The sequence below is a fragment of the Metopolophium dirhodum genome, chromosome 6 (genome assembly GCF_019925205.1).
Source record: "Metopolophium dirhodum isolate CAU chromosome 6, ASM1992520v1, whole genome shotgun sequence".
In the NCBI taxonomy this organism is placed as follows: Eukaryota; Metazoa; Arthropoda; class Insecta; order Hemiptera; family Aphididae; genus Metopolophium; species Metopolophium dirhodum.
In genome coordinates this window covers 10135556-10159840 of record NC_083565.1, presented here as the reverse complement: position 1 = coordinate 10159840, position 24285 = coordinate 10135556, and the positions used below count along the sequence as shown (strand labels likewise).

General features: G+C 31.0%; 2 protein-coding genes across 4 annotated transcripts in view; one reads left to right on the top strand and one right to left on the bottom strand.

Annotated features, from left to right (window-relative positions):
* Positions 1-24285, bottom strand: part of LOC132946068 (BAI1-associated protein 3) — a 170892-nt gene that overhangs the window by 39738 nt on the left and 106869 nt on the right. For 2 of the 3 annotated variants that reach the window (XM_061015891.1, XM_061015892.1), the window contains exons 4-7: positions 14304-14472; positions 11247-11411; positions 8852-8918; positions 3229-3360 (exon numbers count right to left, since the gene is read on the bottom strand). In XM_061015891.1, the coding sequence (XP_060871874.1) occupies positions 3229-3360; positions 8852-8918; positions 11247-11411; positions 14304-14472 (533 nt within the window). The remainder of the gene's footprint in view (positions 1-3228; positions 3361-8851; positions 8919-11246; positions 11412-14303; positions 14473-24285) is intronic. The other variant, XM_061015893.1, reaches the window with a different exon arrangement.
* On the top strand, positions 20455-21827 carry LOC132946069 (myb/SANT-like DNA-binding domain-containing protein 3). Its single transcript, XM_061015894.1, has 3 exons — positions 20455-20754; positions 20858-21218; positions 21428-21827. The coding sequence occupies exons 1-3, from the start codon at positions 20548-20550 to the stop codon at positions 21613-21615; spliced, it is 756 nt and encodes a 251-aa protein (XP_060871877.1). The 5' UTR covers positions 20455-20547; the 3' UTR covers positions 21616-21827.

The following is a 24285-nucleotide window of genomic DNA, read 5'->3' as shown; positions in this document are numbered from 1 at the left end:
ATGAAATATTTACCATAATATTACGACGAAAAAGAAAAATCGTATAATGTAGCAGTGGCCGTGTCTGAATCGCGGTCAAGGGTGGGGTAGGGGCGGTCAAAATAAATTGATATCAACTTGTTACCATCTCGGAACAGAGGGATCTCCCTTCCCCCCCCCCCCCCCCAAAGCTCTGCATTAACTAATAAATGATTATATGTTCTTGAATTTTTTTTTTTTCATAAAAACATCCAGTCTTGAGTTTATTGAATTATGATTTGTTAATAAATTATTATGTTTATTATGCAGATACAATTTTACAAAGACATGAAAAACCAAGACCCAACTCCCAATGCAGGGGTAATATCCACCCAAATATGGCATTGAAAATAACTATACTGTGAAAGATGTGTTTACGAAACTAATTAATACGTCATGTTCAATATCGTCTAATTACTTGGAAAAAAAAGTCAGCGCTTGTCCGTGGTTATTTTTGTAATAAAAATGTTTAAAACTCGACTTGCACTATACGATTGATATATTATAGCATTATGAAACAGCCACGGCTGAAAGCATATGTATTTGTTTTAGTATATTAGTTATATTATTGTAACTCGAAAACGAAATAATAAATGATTTTATTCGTACACGCTATTATAATCGAGTATGAAATATGTATAATGTGTAATGTGCGTATCGCGAATTGGTAACAATAAACGGTTTGTGTGTAGTTTTTTTTTAAAAAGTTTTTTGTTTCATTTTGTAATCAATTCATTTTTATTTTTTATTTTTGGTTGCTCGACGATAAATAACCGAAATTTGACAGTCACGAGCTCCGACAATAATATTATTCTATACTATCGTCCGTTCAACCCCGTGTAGGTGTATGGATCATTTTTATTTTACGAAGGTTTGTATTAATTTTATTATTTTGTTATTATTATTTTTTTGTTTTCCCCGTCCGCCGGGGATTTAATCAGTCGAAATTCGTTTCGAAGCCGGCTGCGTCGGAGTGCTCGTTAACGGCACAATTCTATTGAAAACCCATTAACACCGATGCATAATCTGCGGCCGCCCGAAATCATTCATTAAGCACCGGTGGCGGTGCCTCCGCTGATTTGTGGCGAATTGTAAATAATTACGCGTCCTATCTCCTCCGGTCTCTATAGACTCTCTAGCCCTCTCATCTCCATCCGCCCCCATCATAATAATATCATCTACACCGAAAAAACAAAATATTTAGTTTTATAGGTTCTACTACTCCAATGTATGAGAGTTGTGGACAATAGAATAATTTATAATTATATTATTATCATTATCGCCGTCGCCCCCATCGCTCGCTTTCGTACCATCGACCTTCTATTTACGAATGATTAAATTTTGTGAATCGTCGGCACCTCTCATTTATTTATAGTCATAGGACGATTCAAATTCAAAATGTTGAATTTAATTATATTACAAGAGTACCGTCCTGTGATTTTATCATCTTATAATTTGTACGTCCCAGTTCTCTGCCAATCCGCGAATAAATCTCGAAATCCGTAACCCAACGAGTTTCATATTGTCGTTACTTATTAGTGTTATTTCAGTTTATTTTTTATACAAGATTTCAACACAGAAATTGTGTTGCTGTACCTACCGCTGTACGAGAATCATTTGAAAGTTTAATCAAAACGTACCTTTCGATATTGTATTTACTATTTACATTATATTTTATTCCCGTTGAATGAAAACTTTAATTTATATCGATTTATGTAAGTGTTGTACGACAGAGTGATTTAAAGTATAATCAATTTAAAAATAACGACTAAAAATATATATAAAAGTAATTTCTTGAAGATAATATATTGTAATACAATACCATGTTTATGATTAAAATTTGTAGGATTTTTTGGTATTATAAGGATACAATACTATAAGATTGTTATATTCATTTTCCGATAAATCTATAAAAACAATTTTTTTTTTTTTAGTTGTCTAAACTTTGTGGTTGTATACTCGAGGTTGATAAAAACTGCATCTTTGGTCTTAAATATTAATGATTTCGAAACACTGATGCTAGAAAATACGTCATCGTTAACTAAAAAACTAATTAAAAATTAAAATCCCCGAAGGATAAAATCCAAACGATAAAGCGATGTCAGCTGAAATGTTAAGTCAATAACAAAAAACAGTAAGATGTAATAATTAATATAAGTTATTGGAAAAGTTTAAGCTGATAGACATAATATATTATATTTTGTCGTTAAGTTATAACTTTTTTCCAGAAAGTTTTCGAAGTAAATGTTTTTACATTAGATACATATTAATGATATGCTCTTATTATCGATCACTATTTTCTGAACTTTATTCATATTGTTCTGCGATATTTTTATTTCCGAAAATCTAAAACGTATTTTATTTAAATGTATTACCGTACGTAGTATACATTCCTGTAAATTAGTAAAATCGATTCGCGAGGGTCAACTGAAATGCATAAACAGAACCCTTGGGATGATTCACCTGTTCAGAATTTAAAAATTATTACTCGTTTTATATCTACGTATACGTACGACGTGCCTACATTTTGTTTTATACTCCCGGTGCGTTTTCACGAACGTTTTTATCCATAATTTGACTGCATTTTTGTTTCATCCATTTCAAAGTTCGTTAAAATAATTTCCACACGTACACGTGTAATCTAAATGCACATTGCAAGGGATGCGGTACCTAACCTAACCTACATACATGGACATCACGGTACTCGAAAAAAATATTCGCCGAGTATAATTTTCCAAAAAGTCTCGTCAAGTCCAACCTATAGTTATGCACACTTTTTCAAACAGACCTAAACCAACGAATTCGCGCGTTCCGATAAATCGCTTTAACACATCGGGTATACGAGTGTGCGATTTTTTTTTTTTTTTTGGTCAAATATAAAATCGAAAAATCAAAATATGTTAAAAAAAATAACGCGAAGACGATGGAAAACTATCAAACAAACCACCGGTGTATGCTCCGAACTTATTGTACTCGGTGCACATTGGTTCATCCGTGGATTGTTGGCGGGGGGGGGGGGGGGGGTGGGGGGTGAGGGAGGGAGGGAGGGAGGGTTATGGCTTGGATTTTACACACGGATGGGAAGGGCGGACGACGACGAGAGAGAGATAAAGAGACCTCAGGGTCATTTTTGAGATTTTGATCTTAAGTTATACTACACAGAGCGGTGGCGGACGGTGGTGTGCGACACGTTGAAAAATCGTACGTCACCGATAATGCCAGCCATGAGAGCGACCGGCGATAGTACGGTGGAACATTCTTCAGCCGAACCCTCGGCCAGCCGGGCGGCGGTTTCGTCTGTTCTCCTCATCAGTCCCAGTAGACAATACGGATCGCTATAACCTGACGACAACAACCAACGGGTCAACCAAACTAGCCCAAATCATATTATAATATTATCGTACAAGGAGCAGGTTATAATAGTATGTAGGCAATAATGTGATTGTGTACGCATCTATATTATTATACAGGTAACATTACAATAATACGCGTTGTCCATATCCATAAACTATAGCTGGCCTATGAGGAGTTTGAAAATACGAAATTCCGCAATCATAAATTAACATTATGTACCAAGATGCACGACAGTATAGTATAATGTATTAATGTTGGCTAGGCACCTAAATAAATATTGTGTACTGTACTTGTGCATGCATAATTATTGGATTTAAAGTGTGGCAACGTATATAATATATAACAAAATAAGTATTATTTTTTTTTATTATCATTCTCTTTCACTTTGTATTCCACTTTTCATTTCAGTCTTTACCCCTCTATGTTTGTATTTATTTATCTCTTTCCGTCTTCCCCCGAACATTACCGACCGACGACCGAATAATGGAAAATCAAATAGTTTATTGCATTGGACCGGAACGGATGTCTCGTGGAATGTTTAAAATATACAATCCAAAAACGACTAAAATATACGTATACATGTTATTATAATATATAATATGTACAATATATGTGTATATCGATCGAATAACCGACCGACCGACCAATAGCAGTAGCATTTTTGGGTAAAAACCGTCTCGTTTGATTTGTTAGAGAATGTTGGTATGTTAAGCATTTACTCAACAAATATCTGTACTCAAGCATTATAGAAAAATATAACATTGAAAAAATATGCAAGTGACGGAATATTAAGAAAAATATTTATGAATACATGAATTGTTTTTTTAATTGCCTTATTATAGTTACAACATTTTTGTAAACTAATAGTTGGAGTTAATAATGATAAGTTTAATAGTTAACCTTAGCAGTTGAATCTGTAACATATGAATAAAAATAAAAATAAATTACAAAATACTAATACATAACAGTTAACTGTAATATATAATTTTACATTTTATCATTTATAAAAGTGGTTAAATAAGTAAGCTAGATGATTTTAAGAAGGAAATTAAATTGGGGCTACGATAGGAAGGGAATACATGATAAACATAATATACATTTTTCCGTTCTCAATGTGGCTCTATTTTGGTTACAATATAAATTATAATTATTATGAGTAGATATAGGTAGATATTGGTATCTTGTTGATTTTATATTTTAATATGTAAATCCTCATTAAAAGTTTTAAAAGTTAATATAAATTAACATAAAGTTATTATTAATTTTACGTTTCCCACATATTTACTATTTTATGAACATAATATATTTTTTTAACCAGCGTTTCATAGTTTGGTTTTAAAAAACTTTTAAGGTTATTTATTTATTGTTTACCTATGTATAGTGTATAATAATATTCAACACATTTAGATTCAGGGAAAGTGGAAGTATTTCATTAAGACTAAAAATTAATCAAAATATTGTATTTTTATTGCAGGCATAAACATAGTTGGAAATAATTAAAAACTTGTCATTCAAGTTTGTGAAAAGATATGAATGAAATATCTTTAAATAATTGGGACTAATGACGCTGAACAATATTGCAATAAATAATTGGCCTTTTGACAGTTATCGTTTTATATGGAACAATTCATAGGACCTTACAAATGGAGGTGTATAATGCCAATTGTTTACATTTGTATATTTCTCTGTACATGTGATCAGTGAACTCTATTTATTTAAATGTTTCAAATTCGAAAAACAAACACTTTATTTTTGTTTTATTTATAAGACGAACAAGTTTCCACATGAGTCCTGATGACTTTGAAATATGTCCCAATAAAATAATGTTTATAGTAGGCAAGTCGTCGACACAAATGACATGCAAATGTATTATACTGTATTTTTTTATGATTATGAAAAATGTGTATGTTTGAGTGAAGTGTTAACTAAAAATCACGCCATGACGTAAACATTGTCAATAAATACGTTTATTTTTATACCTAAATCATAATACGATATGTCTATAATTTTTGTCGGGGATTCGAGTAATTAATTATAATAATAATAATAATAATAATAATAATAGTAACGATAATACGTCACATTGTTAACGAGACGAGAATTTTCAGATATAGGTACACACACACACACACGTCTTGAAATAATTACAGAACACTGTTGGAAATGATGCCAATAATAATTGATCGTGAGCGGTTTTCACCGTCACCGTAAACCGTAAACGTCAACACGGACTTGACGGCGAGACGCGTTTAGCGTGTTCTATCAACCTATGCTTGAAGTCCCTTCCACGCCACTGCCGTGACATTGGGGTCAATCAATCACGCTCGAGCGGAACGGTTAAGTACGTTACATCGTAAATATTAAAGTAGCAGAAAACTGTATAGATGGAATTCCTGGCAAATGAGATCGTCAGTCTGTTGGAGTGGCGACGGGTGGTGATATGGAATGATGGGGGGGGGGGGTAGGGGAGGGGAGCGGAGCGGTGATATCTTTTGACGTGCATTATACAAGATTGTATTAGACCTTCGGCGTGAAAAGAATTACAGTTTATTGGAATATCAATCAATTTTAATTCGTGAATACCTTTTTACCAATGTACCGCCGACGTCAAATATAATATTATAAAATAGACGTTATGCATTTCAGGCAACAATTAATATAAACTGATGGGATGCTTACTATAATATTATTATTATTATTATTATTATTATTATATCATAGTTTTGGACGTTATCAATAAAACAATTTTTTTGTAGGTGAATTTATTACTGTTGAAGATTTATCGTACATGGGTGGGTACTGCACGTGCTGGATTGTAACTTTTAAATTTTTATGTTATCAAATTTAATTTTTAGCAATATTCGCATCATAAAAATTTTTTTTTTTAAATTGGTACACATTTCAAAAATCACAAATAGCTTTAAGTATAACATATTATGCCGAAAAAATATTTTACGATCATTTTTCTAAAAAAAAATAACACAATATAAATAGATAACAATATATTTGTATTAAAAAAACTTCTACAAAATAATTTTTTGTGTAACGAACTTATCCAGATATTTTCTTGTAGAATAAATTGTACTATACAAGAGGCTCAATATAAATTTATCTCATACAGATTAAAGATAAATTGTTATTGTAATTGGATGAATTTAATCAGGTAAGAATTCGATCCGGAGTCGTGTAACAGTTGTGATTATACAGGAAATGGGATAGTGTCCATTAATCACACGCTTCAAAAAATGCAGGAAATTAAATTTTCCCCTTTTTACTAAATACACTTGTACACAAAATTAAATTTCATGACTTTTATTTCAATGAAACTGCGTTGGCTTTTGATCGAACCCATTTATTACGGTTTTTACTGTGTTAATTTTTCTCATTACATTTCACTTTTATTTTTTAACTCATTTATCTCAGATAAACTTTTTGTAACTTTCATTCATACCAAGTGAGTGTCGTGAAATTTTAATCAACAAATCGGAAATCCTGGTCTCCAAGTTATTCCGTGAGTCGACCTGTCATTTTAAAAGTGAATATTATTTCAGAATAAAATTATTTATTAGGAAAATATTATTATAATTTATATAATATAATTTATCATCAAAAATTAGAATTGAGATAAACTGATATTATACGGCATTGCATCAGACAAAGGATATACAAAATATTAATCTTACTCTTGAAACTTAATGCTTCAAAATAAACATTTAGTATTTCAACTAATGTGGTTAACTTTTTTGACTAAAGAAATTTTGTTTAACATTTATATTAGAAAAACTAAAAAAATTCTAAAAATGTTAGGTAATGCATTATATAGTTTAGCTCTGATGTTGCGTAAATATTTCTTTTTTCTATGATTCTTTTTTAGTTTTTCTGGATTATTTTTAAAAGCACTGGGAGTTTTTAACTTACTAACTAGATCTAATTTTCTAAACTTTCTACTGAAAACTACTATCAAAGTTAAAGATTGCATCTTTTTTACTCCTACAAAATGTGATGACCGAAAACAAAATATAAATAAATACTCATTATTGTAAAACAAATATATTCATAGCTCCGCTCAGAATCTAAAAACTTGACAGGATATATAGATACAGGTAGGAATAATATGACCACCTTCCTTTGCTTACCTCATAGAATATATATGCATGGAATACTGCATAGAATATCAGTACATTACTATTTTTATAAATTGGAAATAAAATGATTAAGTATCGCATTCGATAAAACAATTATTTTAATTGAAGTAATTTTTTTTAATAAAACGGTTTTTAAAAGTTATCTTGTTCGTAAAATAATTAATCATTAACACTGAATCACCTAGACATTTTTTTACGAATATTGACGTCATGATGCAGAACAAATGTATGCGTAAAATATATATTAGGAATTCGCTTCTTCTAAATAGTTTTATATTTAATGATATGTTAGGTAAACTAAGAGCTAAATGTTGGTATCCTAACAAACCCTTCCTTTGAAAGTTTGATAACAACTTAAAACCATAATGAGATTAGGATGAAGAATATTAAATATAGCATCGTTCAAAACATGACCTAATTTTAAGTATTTATTTTTGTGGTTTGTATGGTAGATGTAGTATATGCAGTTACAGTGTATTTTTACCACAGACGAGAATGGCTTAACTAATTTATTCTTTAGAAAACTCTATAATTTTTATACCAATACTGCCTTATAATATAATAGGCATATTCCGAGTTCGAATACGCATACGTGTATGATAACAGTTATATTATATGGACAATATAATGATTATAAGACAGCCATGTCCCTTATTTAGCAAAATTCCAACTGGAAATTATTTTTCCAAGTAGTCTCGTTTCAACGCCCATTTTTGTATATGGTTGTAAAAGAAAATACTGAAAATATTTTTATTTTAGGTGACAAAAATAACATTTAAATGACTTTAATATAGAGCTGTACATATTTTGAATTCGTGAGCAGATGATCAAAGGGGTACATTTAAAATGTCGTTACCTATCTGTATAAATATATATAAATATAATATATAATATATAAATATAAATAGTATATAAATATACTTTTTTAATGTAAAATGTAATTGAACATGTAAGGATCAATGTAAAATTATGTCTAAAAACCATTTTAATTGAAATTCAGTTTTACGGAAAGAATACTATTTCCATGTCACGCATTTGAAAAACACTAGGCGTGTACCGATGTCTTCTAACCAAGCGCCGTCTTATGATAATATTAAAATAAAAAAAAAGGTAATTCAAACCGAATTTGAATTAGCAATTAAATCGTATTTTTAATGTCTGTCTGTTGTTTTAAATCACATTCCACAATACTGACATATTGTATCTGGTATGGGGTACACCGAACCACGCACATGCGTGTATCCACACATTATGTCATCAACATACTTCCGGAACAACTTGGTCGTGAAAGGTGAGTACTGTTATACGATCTAAGTTTTTATTTCCCAACTTACCATTAGCGTCTTTCGCCTCCAGGCCTTCAGCTTCGACCACCGTCACATGAAGCACCACTATGGGAGGCTAAAGAACAAAAAGCAAAATGTATTGTTAAAGGAAAAATATAAGAATAATGTCATTACAATACACAATATCTTTTGTACATTTTCAACGTAATAATGATGGCGAAAAGGTTTTCTGACGGTGTGGCGGTAACGCGTAAAGTCGATAACGAGATGTGTTGAGCTCTATAATACTATATTATATAATAGGGAAAACGGGGACATTTGAAGATTCGTGTCTCAGGAGTTCAGATTCCCTCATTAAACGTGTACAAAATATACCGGACTCTTACAATAAAATACTAGAGACTACGTGTGGACAGTTTCCTGTTCCATCAATTCGAAAAGGCGTATAATGCATATTTTGATTCGAATATAATACAAACACATATAAAAAAAATACACAATTATTATTGCAATTTCATCCCACTTGTCCTGGCTTAATAAATTATATACAATATAGGTACATCATAACATTATTGCAAGTACCTACACATATATTATTACTGTGGTATTATATTTATTGTGGAAAAAATTATATAATAAGTTTTATTGTATTTCGAGCTTCGAGAACCTTAAATTCAAAAATATTATTTTGGACGGATTAACACATAAATTTAAACAATTAATGTCAGGGTCAAACGAGGTGATGTTATATAGTATAAACTGATATTTTTATTCCCAGGACGGCCTATCTAGCTTGTCAAATAATCTTCTATAGTCCAAGAAAACAACTTGCTATAAATACGATTATGATATTACGATGGCAATTCATCTATCACGCAATAATGTTCAACATTTACTTTTTCAGATGAGTGATGACTAAAAGTATACCTACTACAATATTTTAAGTATAAATATGTTTTTCGAAAATTTATAATATTATATTGACAGAAACGTACTCAACCAAACTAACAACGTAATGTACAATGTCAAAAACATCATAATGGAGACGCGTATAACAGTAGCAAATTGTGTATTTATGTTGTTTTGTAATATCGTTACTTATTGTATATTATTCATATTTAGAATTACTCCATTCACACCCTAACCTTCTCATAAACGATCTTTTTATCCTTACATTACCTGGAAATCCTAACCGCAGACTGAAAAGGAAGTGATGCCGCGACCTATTACAAAACTTTAATGTCTAACGTCTCTCAAAAAAAATAATATAAATTATGTAATTATAGTAAAAATGAATTAAAATAATTAATCAATTAGTCAAGAGTCACTAATGGGTGGCTGCTTAAATCACGCCTGTCACGTATCATGTACTTATATCATATAAGCTTATTGTGCAAATTGTACAAATTGCTTATTTCAAATAAAAAAGAAAAAAAAAATATTTAGAATTATTACTATTAAAGGTATTAATTGGTGCATAAACTATTGTGGATTAAAAAAAGTAGGTATTTAAAATAATTTTGGCATGGGCTGAAAATACTAGGTGTGACAAATGAACGTGAACTATAGCCGTGAATCTATAGCCTTAATGATCAACCCCCTGACCGGTATATTGTCCTTACTCCTTCTTTTTTTTTTTGAACAAAAGTTTACAAGTTATACATTAAGTAAATATGATGTGGTTTGATTGACAAATCGAAAATCGTGCAGGTAAATCGTTAAATATTATTTTAGGTAGTTTTTGTTTGAAGGTGGTCCAGCCCAATTTGGTATTTGAATGCAGAGTTAACATAGTTACAGGTGTACGCAGTGGCGTATTTATGGGGGGGGGATCAAGGGGATCAATCCCCCCATAGGCTGTATATAGTATGCAAAAGTTTTCGGAGTCCTAAGTCCTAACTTAAGGTCTCTAACTTTAAAGGCGGGGCTACTGGATAAAATCGGGGTATACCCCCCCCCCCATAGCTAATTAGATTATGTTACTACATGGATTAATACGATGTAGTTATAACTTATAATATAAAACAAAATAACGAAAATCGATAACTGTTATGGATAAAATCAATTATTTTACATACGAAATGTATATAGTAATGAATTTGTGTATGCAATAAAAAAGCTAACGTCAAATAGTCCTTATAAATGTCTTGAACTAAATCATAAAATAAAATAAAAGCTTTTAAGCACTATAAGCTTTGTTCAGAAAATTTGGAATCCATTCCAAGCACGTACGTTTGGGAATTTAGTACCCATTTTACACTCCAATTAAAATGCCTCGTTTTCAGAGGTTTTTTTTTTTATCGAAGATTTCGTCAATGATAGTAAGTTCAGACTGTAGGGTGCTACTTTCCGGTGGCAATTAGTGTTCTCAACGCGAACACGATTGTTAAGTTATACCATTCAAAAATAATAACAAAATAACGCAGAAAGAAACAAAAATTACTTTTTCCTCGTGCACGATGGCCATATAACGTCTATGCTGCTCGGGTGTGACATCGAATGCTTTTTGTGCGTAAACGTATAGTTGATCTCGATGTGCACTCAGTTCTGTATCAGCGCCAACTTTGTACTTTATTGTATACAGAACATCCATGTATAAGTTTTCCATCTATGATAAAACACCAAATAATAAGACAGTAGTTAGTTTAATTGAATTTGTGTGTTATATTTTGGCAATCAAAATAATATCTACGTATTTCAACTATGTAATAGTTGCACTGGTATACATTATGTTCACAATAATATTCGATGGTGAAACATACAAAAAGATGGTATACAATGATACATAACGATGTATATGTATATATACTGCAGTGCAATATGGTAACGAAACTGCGAAAAACAGTGGTTTCCATTGTATATGATTTATATTTTCAAAATTTCACTTTTAACCTAATATTTTAACTGTCAAAACTAGTATTATCACACAAAGTTTAAATAAAAAAAATATTCAAAAAAAAACATTAGGTACTCGTGTTCAATTTTTAATTTTAAGATGCTAGTAAATGTAATAACTTTCATTCATACCACTGAACTAATTAATTTTACATTTTCTTTAATTTTAAGTTATACAACAATAAACAAAAGCTAACACAAATACATTGAACCAAAACTTTTGATTTATTATTTTCTGTTAAATGTCAGTCTGTGGGTTTGCCTGAATGTGTTGTTTTTATCGTTTTTAATTATTATTTATAGTCGGCATCTTATAGTTAAAAAAGTTTTAGATTTTATGTCTTTAACATTTACTTTTTAAATCGGTTAAATTAAAAAAAAAAAATGTACATATTTTTCACTAGAAACTGATTGGGTTTATATACAAGCATAAAACGTTAATATAGATTTTTGAATAAGTAAGTTTTAAATTATTAGAAACATAATGTGTACTTATCAGTAAATCAAGATAGTAAATTAGATGAAAACATAATTAAAATAATTTATCATATTGGTTTGTTAAAACTAGTAACAACGTAAAATAACTGAATAAAATATTTAGTAGATTCAATATTTATTTGTTGTTTAGTACTTTAATGTACGATGAAAATAATATACTGAGTAACTCATTGCTCATCTTCATTTTTTCATTTAATAACAAATCTATTCTCATTCTGAATTTTGTAATTTTTAAATATAGGTATTTAAATACCATTTATTCAAACTCTATATACTTCTTAAGTACTACTTGTGCAATTTTTACAAATTAGAATTGATGATAGATAAATTTTAGTTACTCAAATGTTTAACCCAGCATAGCCCCGATATCCCCCAAATTACTATGGACCAATTTTTTAGAACCCATAATTAAAAAAAAACTCAAAAACTACAAATTTGAATTTTGATTTTGATATGTCAAGACTTTCAGAAATATTAATCGATAGATAATTTACAATACGTAAAAGAGGTTATTATTTGAAAAATATAAGTTTATATCAGGAGTCAGGACATTCTTTAAGTAGTACAAAAATTTCAAGCATTTTAAATGTTCTCTTTAAATATATAATATGGTTTTTGAATAGGTATAAATATATTTAAAAATTCAAAAAATCGTACTTTGAATAACTGCAGTCTGCAGTGTTGAAGAGGAAAAAGGTTGTTAATATAGGTTGGAATTTAAACTCTTTTCATAATCATTAGTTGTCATAATTAATTTAGTTCAAATCACCTTGCTACTAATTAAGTTAATGAAAATATTAAATTGTTCGTACCCAATGGTTTAGTTTAATTTCAGCACCAGAAAACTTGTATTTTAAATGTATTTATCTGTAATTCTACGTATTAATATATGCGTAATGCTGCAGTGAAAACTGAAAATATGTTATAAAAATAACTCATATCTGCACGCTGGAACCAAAGATGAGAGGCGATTTAAAATACTGTCACATTTTATAAGTTGTTTATAGTGGATAGTTCACACTTAACTCGTAATATTCAAGTACTAGACCTCAAAATAAGGTTATTCGTGTATATTGTGATTATGGTGAAAATAGAGATTTTTTCATTTACAGCACATCGTCGTTTTAATTCGTTCGTGTATATTTTTCGACACGTCAAACCAGATCCCGCCAAAGTGCTTTTTCTTGTGAAATCCAGAGAAACGCCTCTGATCCGTCGAAGAAGAAAACTTTTAACTAATCCGGTAGATCATTAGCCATTTTAAGATGTGCACCCACCTAGTAATGATTTATAAGAAAAATATTTTTCTACACACAGATAAAAGTATAACAATCATTTTGCATGCTGTTTATTTATCCAAGATGAGATTCAGCGATAAAATATTATTTGAGGTGGGTACCCATTTATTTTTGACAAATGTGTAATACACTAAAATAATATAGTCTTTCGTATTTATTTTTTTTTTTAAATTTGTACCTACTTTCAACATTAACATATTCCTATTTGACCATGGGGGACTTGAGTTTGTTTTTTACGTTTAAACAGTCGTTTTATTTCTAGCGGCTAGTACCTATCAGTAGCTTGCTAATTGTTCAGAACAACAAATTGTCGAAACAAAACCTAATGTGTATTGAAGTAGTTGCTCCTACAGACATCCAATGTTAACGTTTTGCACAATAAGGCAACTCACGTTTTGTATAGAGAATTTCGTCACGTTTTTAAACCGCATTTTTTTCCCCAGAGCCAATACAGGCCCTGAATGCTTCCAAGACGTGCTGTTATTATTGGTATCGAATATCAATGTGCATTGCAATTTGCAGCCAATTTCAAATCAACACTCTCAAAAACACGTCGTGTCTGTGTTGTTTGTACAAATATTGACCCACGAGCACCCGTTATTATTGTAACGCTCTTTTAAGAATATAACATCTCTTTTGGCACATACGATACGACATCGTGTTTTTTTACCGTAATTTTTTCTTACTGGAATATTATACATTCCTGAGAGCCCTACTAATACTACAAACTGTTTAGTTTACCAAACCCTTATCGCTCTAGTTGTTTGATTTGCATGAAAATATACGATTGTTATATATGAGCAAATTACCTCTTTTGGTTGAATACTAGAAACGGGTGGTGGTATCACTCCGACGCTGTGTTCGGGTGGAGGACACTCATCTTGCCGGCTGTCTTTGATCATTTGCAATCGTCTCTGATCCAATTTCCATTGTAAGCTGCTATATTTCTCGAAAAACGAACCATCCGTGTCATGTACACTGTTGAAAAATTAAAGATCGTTAAAAAATGGTAAAAATAATAACCTAGTTTGAAAATATAAACATTGAATTATTCCAGTAATTTCAAAAATATCAAAAATGTTGTTTACATCGACCATAGAGAAGTCGAATTTGATTCATTAGAGTACTGTTCATTATGTGTATGGTGAACAAAAATAAATACATATTTTGTTGTGACATAATAATATAGTTAATTTGTTATATATATTTTGTAATAAACACGTCATGGAATACGTGTGTTGGAAATATTATAATTATTGACAACTTGAGGGGGGGGGGAGCAGGGATTCTATTTGGTCAACCATAGACTCTTCTTAAAGTTTGAATCTAAAAATGGTAACTTATATAGTAAACTTTAAACATATTATAGTGGTTATTTTCACATGGACATGAAGTATGAACCAAAAATAACCTCAGAAATAAACCTTGACCATTATTTTGAAAGTTTAAAAATTAACTATATGACATTGTATACTTATCCCCCATCAAATTACACATTATTATCGAATATAACATAAATATATGTTTTAATATATTGTTATTTCCTTTCAAAAAACATTTTGTTTAAATTCGTATTAACTTAATGACATCGGTCTGAGGTCCGATTGCTGCTTCCCCGTAATATACATTAATTGTTATTTATTTAACTATAGCTAGTGGCTACAGTTGAATAACGATAAGTTTAAATAAAAAAACATGGTCAGAATAAACTGTAAAAAGACGACCGGAATAATGGAAAATATAAACGTTGTATAGGTCAGTGTCTGTTTTTTCTATTGTGCATTCAGAATATCGTCGGAGTTTTAGTTCTGCGATTGCCTGGCTCCACTATCAACAGCAGCTATTCTTGTATAATCGCTCGATAGCGTAATATTGGTCGTTTTCTTTTATATAAAATTATGAAGTTTGCAAATACCGCGGACAGAGAATATTAGTGTATGCCGAGCAAATCGTAATTGTCTAGATACCGCTACGAGAGACGGACGAGAATGAAATGATTTCTCCCACGGCGAACGTCTCGCCGGGGAAAAAGCCCCCTTTATACCGTTTCCATAATAATAATCATCTTTAGATTATAATATAATTATTTTATTATTATATATTTTCTACTATACGTTCGCTCAAGTATACGACGTGCACGGTCATAATATGTATGTATGTATGTATATAATATTGACCGGAGTGTACTGGCAAGCCGGTCATAAATGCATATTATATAGGTATACTTGCAGCGTATTAAACATACATCATATTGTGTAAGCATAATATTATATTATATGGACTTTTATTAAAAAAAAAAAAAAATTGCGTCGGCATACAGGTGAATTGATCGGTATAATATTATAGACGAGGGCGGTATCGTGGAGGGGATGCAGAGGAGTTTGGAAGTATTAGGCCGGAGTATTAATACTTTGTCTTCATCCGTCAGCTTTGCGGGTAAAATATTACATCGCACCCGCCAACTTTGTATACATATATATCACTTTGTTTATATATATATATATATATAGTGTACTCGCGTGTCTGCGGTCTGTGGGCGTGGCGTGTGCACCGAATAGGTCGGGACTTAATATTGTGTATAATAATAATATGCGCGTACGTGTGAATTGTATATCCACGTTCTATGTCTGTATCATTTCGTATTTAATTGTTATACATTATTACGTATTCCATTGTTAGCGACACCATGAACGCGCACGCGCCAAACAACTATTATAATATACTGTGCACAGCCGGATTTCGGCGATTACGAATTCAGTTTGTGTACCACGGTAAGTTTATCACCACTGCCGAGTACGCAATGGCGACTCTTCCGCCAAACCAAATCTCCGTCGGCGGAGTATCCGAAACGAAGCCGGCATAAGGTGGGCGGGTAGGTGGGAACTATACATATCGAGTGGGTTAACCTATAGGCAAAGTCGGGCAAGTTAATGAAAATAATTAATTCCAGTAATCGAACGCATGGCTGTTAAGTTAGAAGTTAGTACCCAGTAAAAAAATAATGGATTACACTCGCTGAGCTTTTAAAGTTGATATGCATACTTTAATATACTATTTATACATACTTTTAATTTAGCACACTTTTTTTTCCAGCATCATGGACTACCTACTTTGTTTTTTTTCCTGTTTACAACACGCCTTCCTGTCAACAAGAAGTCATATCGTGTTGCGAATACTTATTCATTTTTTTTTTTACAAATCGCGTAATATCCCGGAGATTATACAACAATATTGTAATTAACATGTTTTGCGAATGATGAAATTGGAAAAAGAGGCTCAAATTCACAATCGACCACTCTTAAATATTCATATATTTTGTTACTAAGTAGGTATTCAATAGTATTATTTTGTATATCTGTAAGTATTATGTTATGTGTTTCATAATTTATACAAAGGGCTTGACAAGTGAATTTATAATAAATAAACGAATACAATAATGTTAACGATGTTGATCGATGTCGTCATAGTTTTAACTTCAAACTCTCATAAACAATTATTGTGGATTTACGCTCAACGATGTTATACAAAACAAGGAAAGGTTCTGAAAAACTAATTTTTACATTTTAGTTTATATCCAGATAGACTTTTAATAAAACTATCTATGCATATTATAAATCACTTGTATGCGACAGTATATAGGTAGGTATCTACTTCAACGCTGTATTTCAAATATTTGAAACGACGAATATTCGGTACTATTATAATACCATATAGACAATATACAAATTAAGTTATCTAACAACTCAAGTTTACATACTGTAATATTTATTAAATTCAGTTGATTTAAGTTTTATTTTTTGGATAAAAATGTAATTTTCGTTAAGCCATACCTTTTTTGGATATAATATAATTTGACAAATGTTAAGGTTAAAAACACGGGTCAAACAGGTCGACGGTTTTAGGATGTATATGAAAGGAGAAGTGACCGGAATATAATTTTGTCAGGTAAGAGATTGACATTTGTCTACCTTTTTTTTTCCCTCGAAATCATTGTCCAATGCACGAGTGCGACGAATAAAAGCATAATTGCTTAGGTCATTTCTAACCTTGTTTTATACGCTTATTTCTCCAATGTTTTTCAGTGCTTTGAAATCCATTGTACAGTCTGCGAAATTTCCCATTCCTCGTTTAATATTATTAATTAACGACAATAATATTATTATCATTGGCGTCGCGGTTAACGCTCGTCCGCGCTGGGTGTTGACGATGTGATCACGGCTGCAACAAGTGCATAAGAAGTACAGCCGCCGCCGTTTAATGGTAGGTACCTATATAACGTTATTGTAAACAACGCGATTTAAACGCGTCGGCGTAAATGGTTCTCGCGACGGAGGAGACACATGCACTATGATGGTATTGCATTATTTGCATTGTACATTGCACAATACGTACCTAGTATAATATAACGTGCCCCCCCCCCCCCCCCCGAGAGATGCGACGAGGTGGGGACGGGCGTGAATTCCTTCCCGCGAAACGGCGGAACCGTCTCGTCCAAATCCTCGAGAAAACTTTATCGCCCCCGAACGAAGTATATCGTTGTTTCCACCGCACTCGTTTATGGACTCGTCGTACAATGTTATAGTTCAAAGACGGTTGCGTATATAATAACGATAATAATATATGTTTATCGCGACCGCGGGCGACTAAAACTTTGCCCCGCGTAATAGAGCCTGCACAGTTAACAATAATAATAATAATGGTGGGTGGCTGGTCAGATGCCAAGACTTATACTAACGCCGCCGTTGTAGTATAAGGTACACGTGAAAATATGTCGCAGTGTTTGACGGAAAAACGATCCACCATCGCACGAAATGTGACGGTATATTAATTTTCGTAAACGCCTTACAGTACGGAAGTATATGTGCATACACCATACTGCTAATACGACGTACCCAGGTTACGGTATACTCAGTCGTAATCACACGCGCATCACGGCCGTGGAAAGCTTTCATCAAACGTGTTGTAGCATATTTTATACTACACGTATGGACGCTATATAATCACGCCGTTCTACGTGGAAAACGAGATACTCATAATGTGACGTGTCTAGTTGTAAAATCCCGTCACATACAACGACTTACGTAAAATGATTCAACGTCTAAGTTTATTGATGGTACGAAAAATGTCACATGATTTAACATACGTGTTTTAGCATGAATACAATACATGTATTATAAGGGGCTTATACGATTTGTATAAATACGTGGTTATACATATAATATGAGCGTTTGCTTAGAATTTTTGATCGAATTTTCATTTAACTATTTCATCCCTTGCAATGGGGGAGAAATATAAAGATATTTCAGAGATAAAATATAAATTAAAAAAAAAAAAAAAAAATATTAGATATTTCATAATACAGTTAGAGGTGTGTGTAAAATTGTAACATTCTCCATTCTAACAAAATGATTACGTTATCATATCATAAAATAGTTTTAATGCATCAGTTATTTTTATCAGGGTTAATAAAAAATTCGACATCAAACTTCACTCAACTGCAGAAGCCAGAAGGATCGACTAAACGCAGACTAAAGCCCTCCCCCCAAGGCAGAGAGCTTCATCTCACTATCAGTACATATTCGGTATTGTTTATAATATAAACTTTATATCAAGGTGTATTTAAATTTTATATGCACCGCATTGGCTTTTGTATATTTTCTACATTATTCTACTTCAACCTAATTTTCTTTATCGACCTAGATAAAAGATCTCTGAGATGCCACATAATTTTGTTTCCACATATTATAAATCTGCGATAACTATACATAGATGTGTAGCTAACAAAGTACACGATATTTTATTAATAATAGTATGATCTACAAGTACAAAGATACTGTTGGTTTTTTAACACTTTTCTTAAGTTTGGTTTCACGTCTGTCTGTGATCAAATCTTGCGCGCTCGATTTGAGGCACTTTTTGAAGATGAATAATTCTGAAAATTGGTATAGACCTTGGTCTTGGATGACAATACAATAATCCGTTGTCATTTTGGGACATGGACCAAAAAAAAAAAAAAAGGATTGTCCCCACGACGTCGCCGTAATATCTCTCGCAGATATTGAACTTTCTCTCTTCCCCAAAAAAAACCGCAACCTCTTACGAAGCAAGTATAGGCGTGTCCTATCCATTATTATAATATCTATGGTAACAACGGTAATTATTACCAAATAACATTATACCGGTATTCTGATATAGGTACCGAAAACACCGGATACCGATATTCTTTAAACACTACAGTCAGCAGTGAAAATAAGAGCAACAGACTGTTCGTAACTTCATGTTCTACCGATGTGGTTGATTAGATCAATCTGTCCGCTGCCAAAATGAAAAATAAGTAAATTAAATTTCTTATCAAACTCCTTATCAATAAAAAGCAACATTTAAGAAAATCCCATTAAATCCTATCAAAAACTCAAAACCCAGAGTTTCCCCTTGACGGGGGACATCGTAGTGGCCTCCCGGACCTAAATCAAGCAAAAAAAAATTTCCAAAATGGGGGGAGGGGGTGCCCCCGTTCCCTAAAGCGGAAAACTGTAGTCTTCAACTTAAAGAGGCGTTCCCCCTTAGCCCGAGGTCTTTAACTTGAATTCCCGCCGATTTATACTTAACTCAAAATGTGGGGGGGTGGGGGCTTTGGTTCCCTAATGGTGGAAATTCATCTGGGGCCTAAAAAGCTGAGATCCCCCTCGGTCCGGGGTCTCTTACAGCCGGATTCATAGAAAGTACTTAGTAAATTCTAAGAAAAAACTTTTGTAGGAAAATTCGTAGATAATCTTTGAAGAAGGTATTCAGAGAAAAAAAAAGATAATTCTCTGCTAAAATGTTTGTCTAGATTTTTCTAAGTCGTTTCAAAAACTTTAATTAAGAATATACTAATCACTTGGAAAAGAAAACGCCAATGGCATTGTTATCAACATATTTGTTGTTGTTATCACCTAAAATGTTATTTCAGTTATTTGACATTTTGACAATAAATTGACATTATTATTAATTATTATTATTACCTAACTATTAGTTCCTATATTCTTTAATCTTTATACTTTTAACTAAAACATGGATAAAAGTATTTCTGAAAAAGACGTGTCAAAGTCAAAAAACAAACCTTTTATACCCGATGAATTGTCACTGCTTTCTGAGCTAGTGTATAAGCATAGATTTATACTTGAAAAAGTTGGTAAACAATATTCAACAGTAGCTGACAAAAGAAATACTTGGGAATCATTGGCTAATGAATTCAATAGCGCAGGATTAAATGTTACTGTAAGTATCATAATATGATACATTTGTATTCATCTATAATTTTTTCAAATATTTTATTTATTTAGTAGTTTTCCTATTATGTGATATTTTATTTTATGTTTAGCGTTCTTCTGACCAGCTTAAGAAAAAATGGGACAATATCAAACAAAGTAGAAAGACAGAAATAAGAGACACAAAAAGGCATCAATATACAACTGGTGGAGGCCCATCTTGTCAGCCAATTATTAATGACTGTCCAGCCGACCAGTTTTTAAATGAAATAACTGATATTGAATTAATTGACACACCGGATAGTGATTACATACCATTACACTGCAGTGTACCTACAACAATAGAAAACAAAATAGTTTCAGATCAACCAGTTTATTTTATAACTACCACTTCAACATCTAATAACATTTCACCTACATTACCAAAAGAATGTTCAACAGGAAAAAAGGATAGTGACAAGATGAAAAAAAATGGTAATTATATTATTGTTAAGTAACTATCCAACAAATTTAAAATTATATTTCCTGAAATATTATGTTTTTTTAGAAAAGTAGTACTTATTCAATAACGTTCTTTCTGCTTAAACCTTAGATGGCTTAGATATATAAAACCATAATAAACTATACTAGCACTGACCATTGACCAACTATCATTATTTGTATTATTATTCTGTATTTTGTAGAGGACTTTGAACAGAAACGTTTGGAAAGTTTCAACCATGAAGCTAAATTAAGGATTAAAAGACAAATTAATTTAATTGAACAAGATAAAACAATTCATGCTTTAGAGGTAAATGTTTATGAAAAAAAACTTGAATTACTTGACATAAAAATAAAAAATAAAAAAATGAAGCTTAATGAAAATAAATAAATGTACCTATACATGATTTCCCACGATTTACTGTGATAATTAATAATAATAAAAATTAAAAAAACTGATTATATTTATAAAAATATGTCATGTTAGTTACTTAAAAATACTTTTATAATAGAAGTCATATTATTATATTACTTTTAAAATGTTTAAGTTTATATTGTTTAATAGAAAAGACAGGTAGTCGTGTTTATATATTAATTATTCTTTTTTAAAAATATACATGTTAATTACTTAAACATACTTTTATAATATAAGTCATATCACTATATTACTTTTATATTGTTTATATTGTTTAAATTTATATTATTTAATTCAAAAGACTGATAGTCATATTTGTATATTTATTATTTTATTAAAACATACATGTTAATTTCTTAAAAATACTTTTGTAATATAGGTCATGTTGTTATATTACTTTTAAATTGTTTAATTAAAAATACTGATCATAATGATCATATTGTGACATTATGAAAAATTACCAACAATAAATTCTTCTCTGATTAAACTACCTCTTATATCATTGGAGTTTATTTGTGTGGGTGTTTGAAGGTTTTCAACAAAATTGTCTTCTATAATGTTTTGAAATTTGTAATGAATACAAATATTATGCAAAATAACACAGGCAATAATTATTTTAGTTGATGTTTGTAACTGTGTTCCTAGTTTCCTTTGTAAGCATCGAAACCGACTCTTAAGTAATCCATTGACTCTTTCAATTACATTCCTAGTTTTAATATGAGATTTTTGATATTTTTTTTCTGCTGCTGTTTGAGGATTCGGATGTGGAGTATAGACAAACCTTGTTTGAGCATAACCACCATCAGCCAAACATTTACCATTAGTAGACCTATAATGTTTTCATGAATTATAATGTAATTTGTAAAGGATATTTTATAGAAGTTAATATTAACTATTACAGCATTGTTTAAAAAAACTGTTTTAAATATATATATATATATATATATATATCGCTAAGCTATGTTTGAAATATAATTCAATAACGAATAATCCTAGATACTTGAAACCATATTTAACTAGTTTGATATCTATGATTATATATTATTTTAAAACTCACCCGTGATTTATTATATTCCATGCTTTACTATTTTCAAATATTCTAGAATCATGAGCTGATCCTGGCCACCTAGCAACAACATCAAAAATTTGCAACTTTGGTCCTGCAATAAGTTGGACATTTAAGGACATCCAGCCTTTTCTATTTCGATAAAACTCTGATTTTTCACCTCCTGGACTGCTAATTTGTATATGTGTACAATCCATGACCATTGTAACTCCAGGAAATTGGGCTATTTGATAAAATTGATTTTTTATTTCTGGAATACTTTCAATGCTAGGAAACTTAACCCAGGTTTGTAGTGAATGACACAGTGCAGTTGATATTTCTTTTACTATGCGACTTATAGTAGGTTGGCTTATTCCATACATATCACCATTCACTCTCTTCATTTAAAAAAGCTACATTAGTGTATCAGGACTAGCAGAATATTGTAATAATTTCAAATTGATTTGTCATACCTGATAACATCCTGAAGCGTAAAATCTTAGTGCAGTCAAAAGTTTCATAATGGGACTTATAGGTAGTCCTCTTAAATCGATTACTGGTTTTATATTTTTTAACACTATTGGCAATAAAATGTCTAAAACAATGTATTTAGGAAATCGAAACCTTTCAAAAAACTGTGTGTCGTTAAAGAATTCAATGGGATTTTGCATGTCTCTAATATACCTTTTTGGTATTTTTTGCACAGTATAAAAATTGTCAATATAAAAATTATCAAAATAAAAGTCATCATTGTACATATCCATATTGAACATGTATATCAGTTATTAGTTAACTATTAACTATTAAATAATTATTAGATTTTTGAAGTTCAAATGCGAAAAATTTGATATATTATAAGCATCAAGGTAGCTATCAACTGACCTAAGAATTTTCTTAGAATTTTCCTAGTTTCAAATTAATTATGCTATTAGAAAATTCTATGAATACCCAATAAAAATCTAGAATTTTAGATTTTCTTTTTTCTAAGAATTTTCTTAGAATTTTCTTAGAAAATATGTCTATGAATAGGAATCTAATTTTATATCTTAGATTTATCTAAGAATATTCTAAGTATCATCTATGAATCCGGCTGTTAGTCAAATACCCGCTAAGTTATGCTTGGTCAAAAAACAATGAAGAGAGAAGAGTCGCACCTGTTATGCGACAAATCGGTAACCAACTTTTACAAAACAGTACCTAAGCATATTATGAAGAGTTTGGTCGACGCTCACAAGTACTTGGGAATTCTCAAAATAATCTTGAAACAAATCGAGAGCTTGGTGATATACATGCTTTTAAATTACTTTCAACTAAAAAGTAGAAAATAAAAAATAAAAAAAAAAATTTTAAAAACACACTTTTCCATAAAAACATTTAAAAAAAAATTTTAAAAATTGCACTAAAAAGACAAAAATAATTCTCTGTACTTAAAAATAATGAAAAATTTATTGATGAAAAATTTTAAAGTGTGTGGTGCATCATACAAAACATTAAAAGCCGAGCTAAGTCTCACATACACTTCTTTGTTCAATCCTGTTTATAAGATAGTGACTGGCAGTATATGTCAAGTATAAGAGCAAAATAATGAAAAATTTACTGAT

Coding starts and splice junctions, on each gene's coding strand:
- LOC132946069 (XM_061015894.1), top strand. CDS start 20,548: ATGGATAAAAGTATTTCTGAAAAAGACGTGTCAAAGTCAAAAAACAAA. Junction 20,755..20,857: donor GCGCAGGATTAAATGTTACT/GTAAGTATCATA, acceptor TTTTATGTTTAG/CGTTCTTCTGACCAGCTTAA. Junction 21,219..21,427: donor TGACAAGATGAAAAAAAATG/GTAATTATATTA, acceptor TGTATTTTGTAG/AGGACTTTGAACAGAAACGT.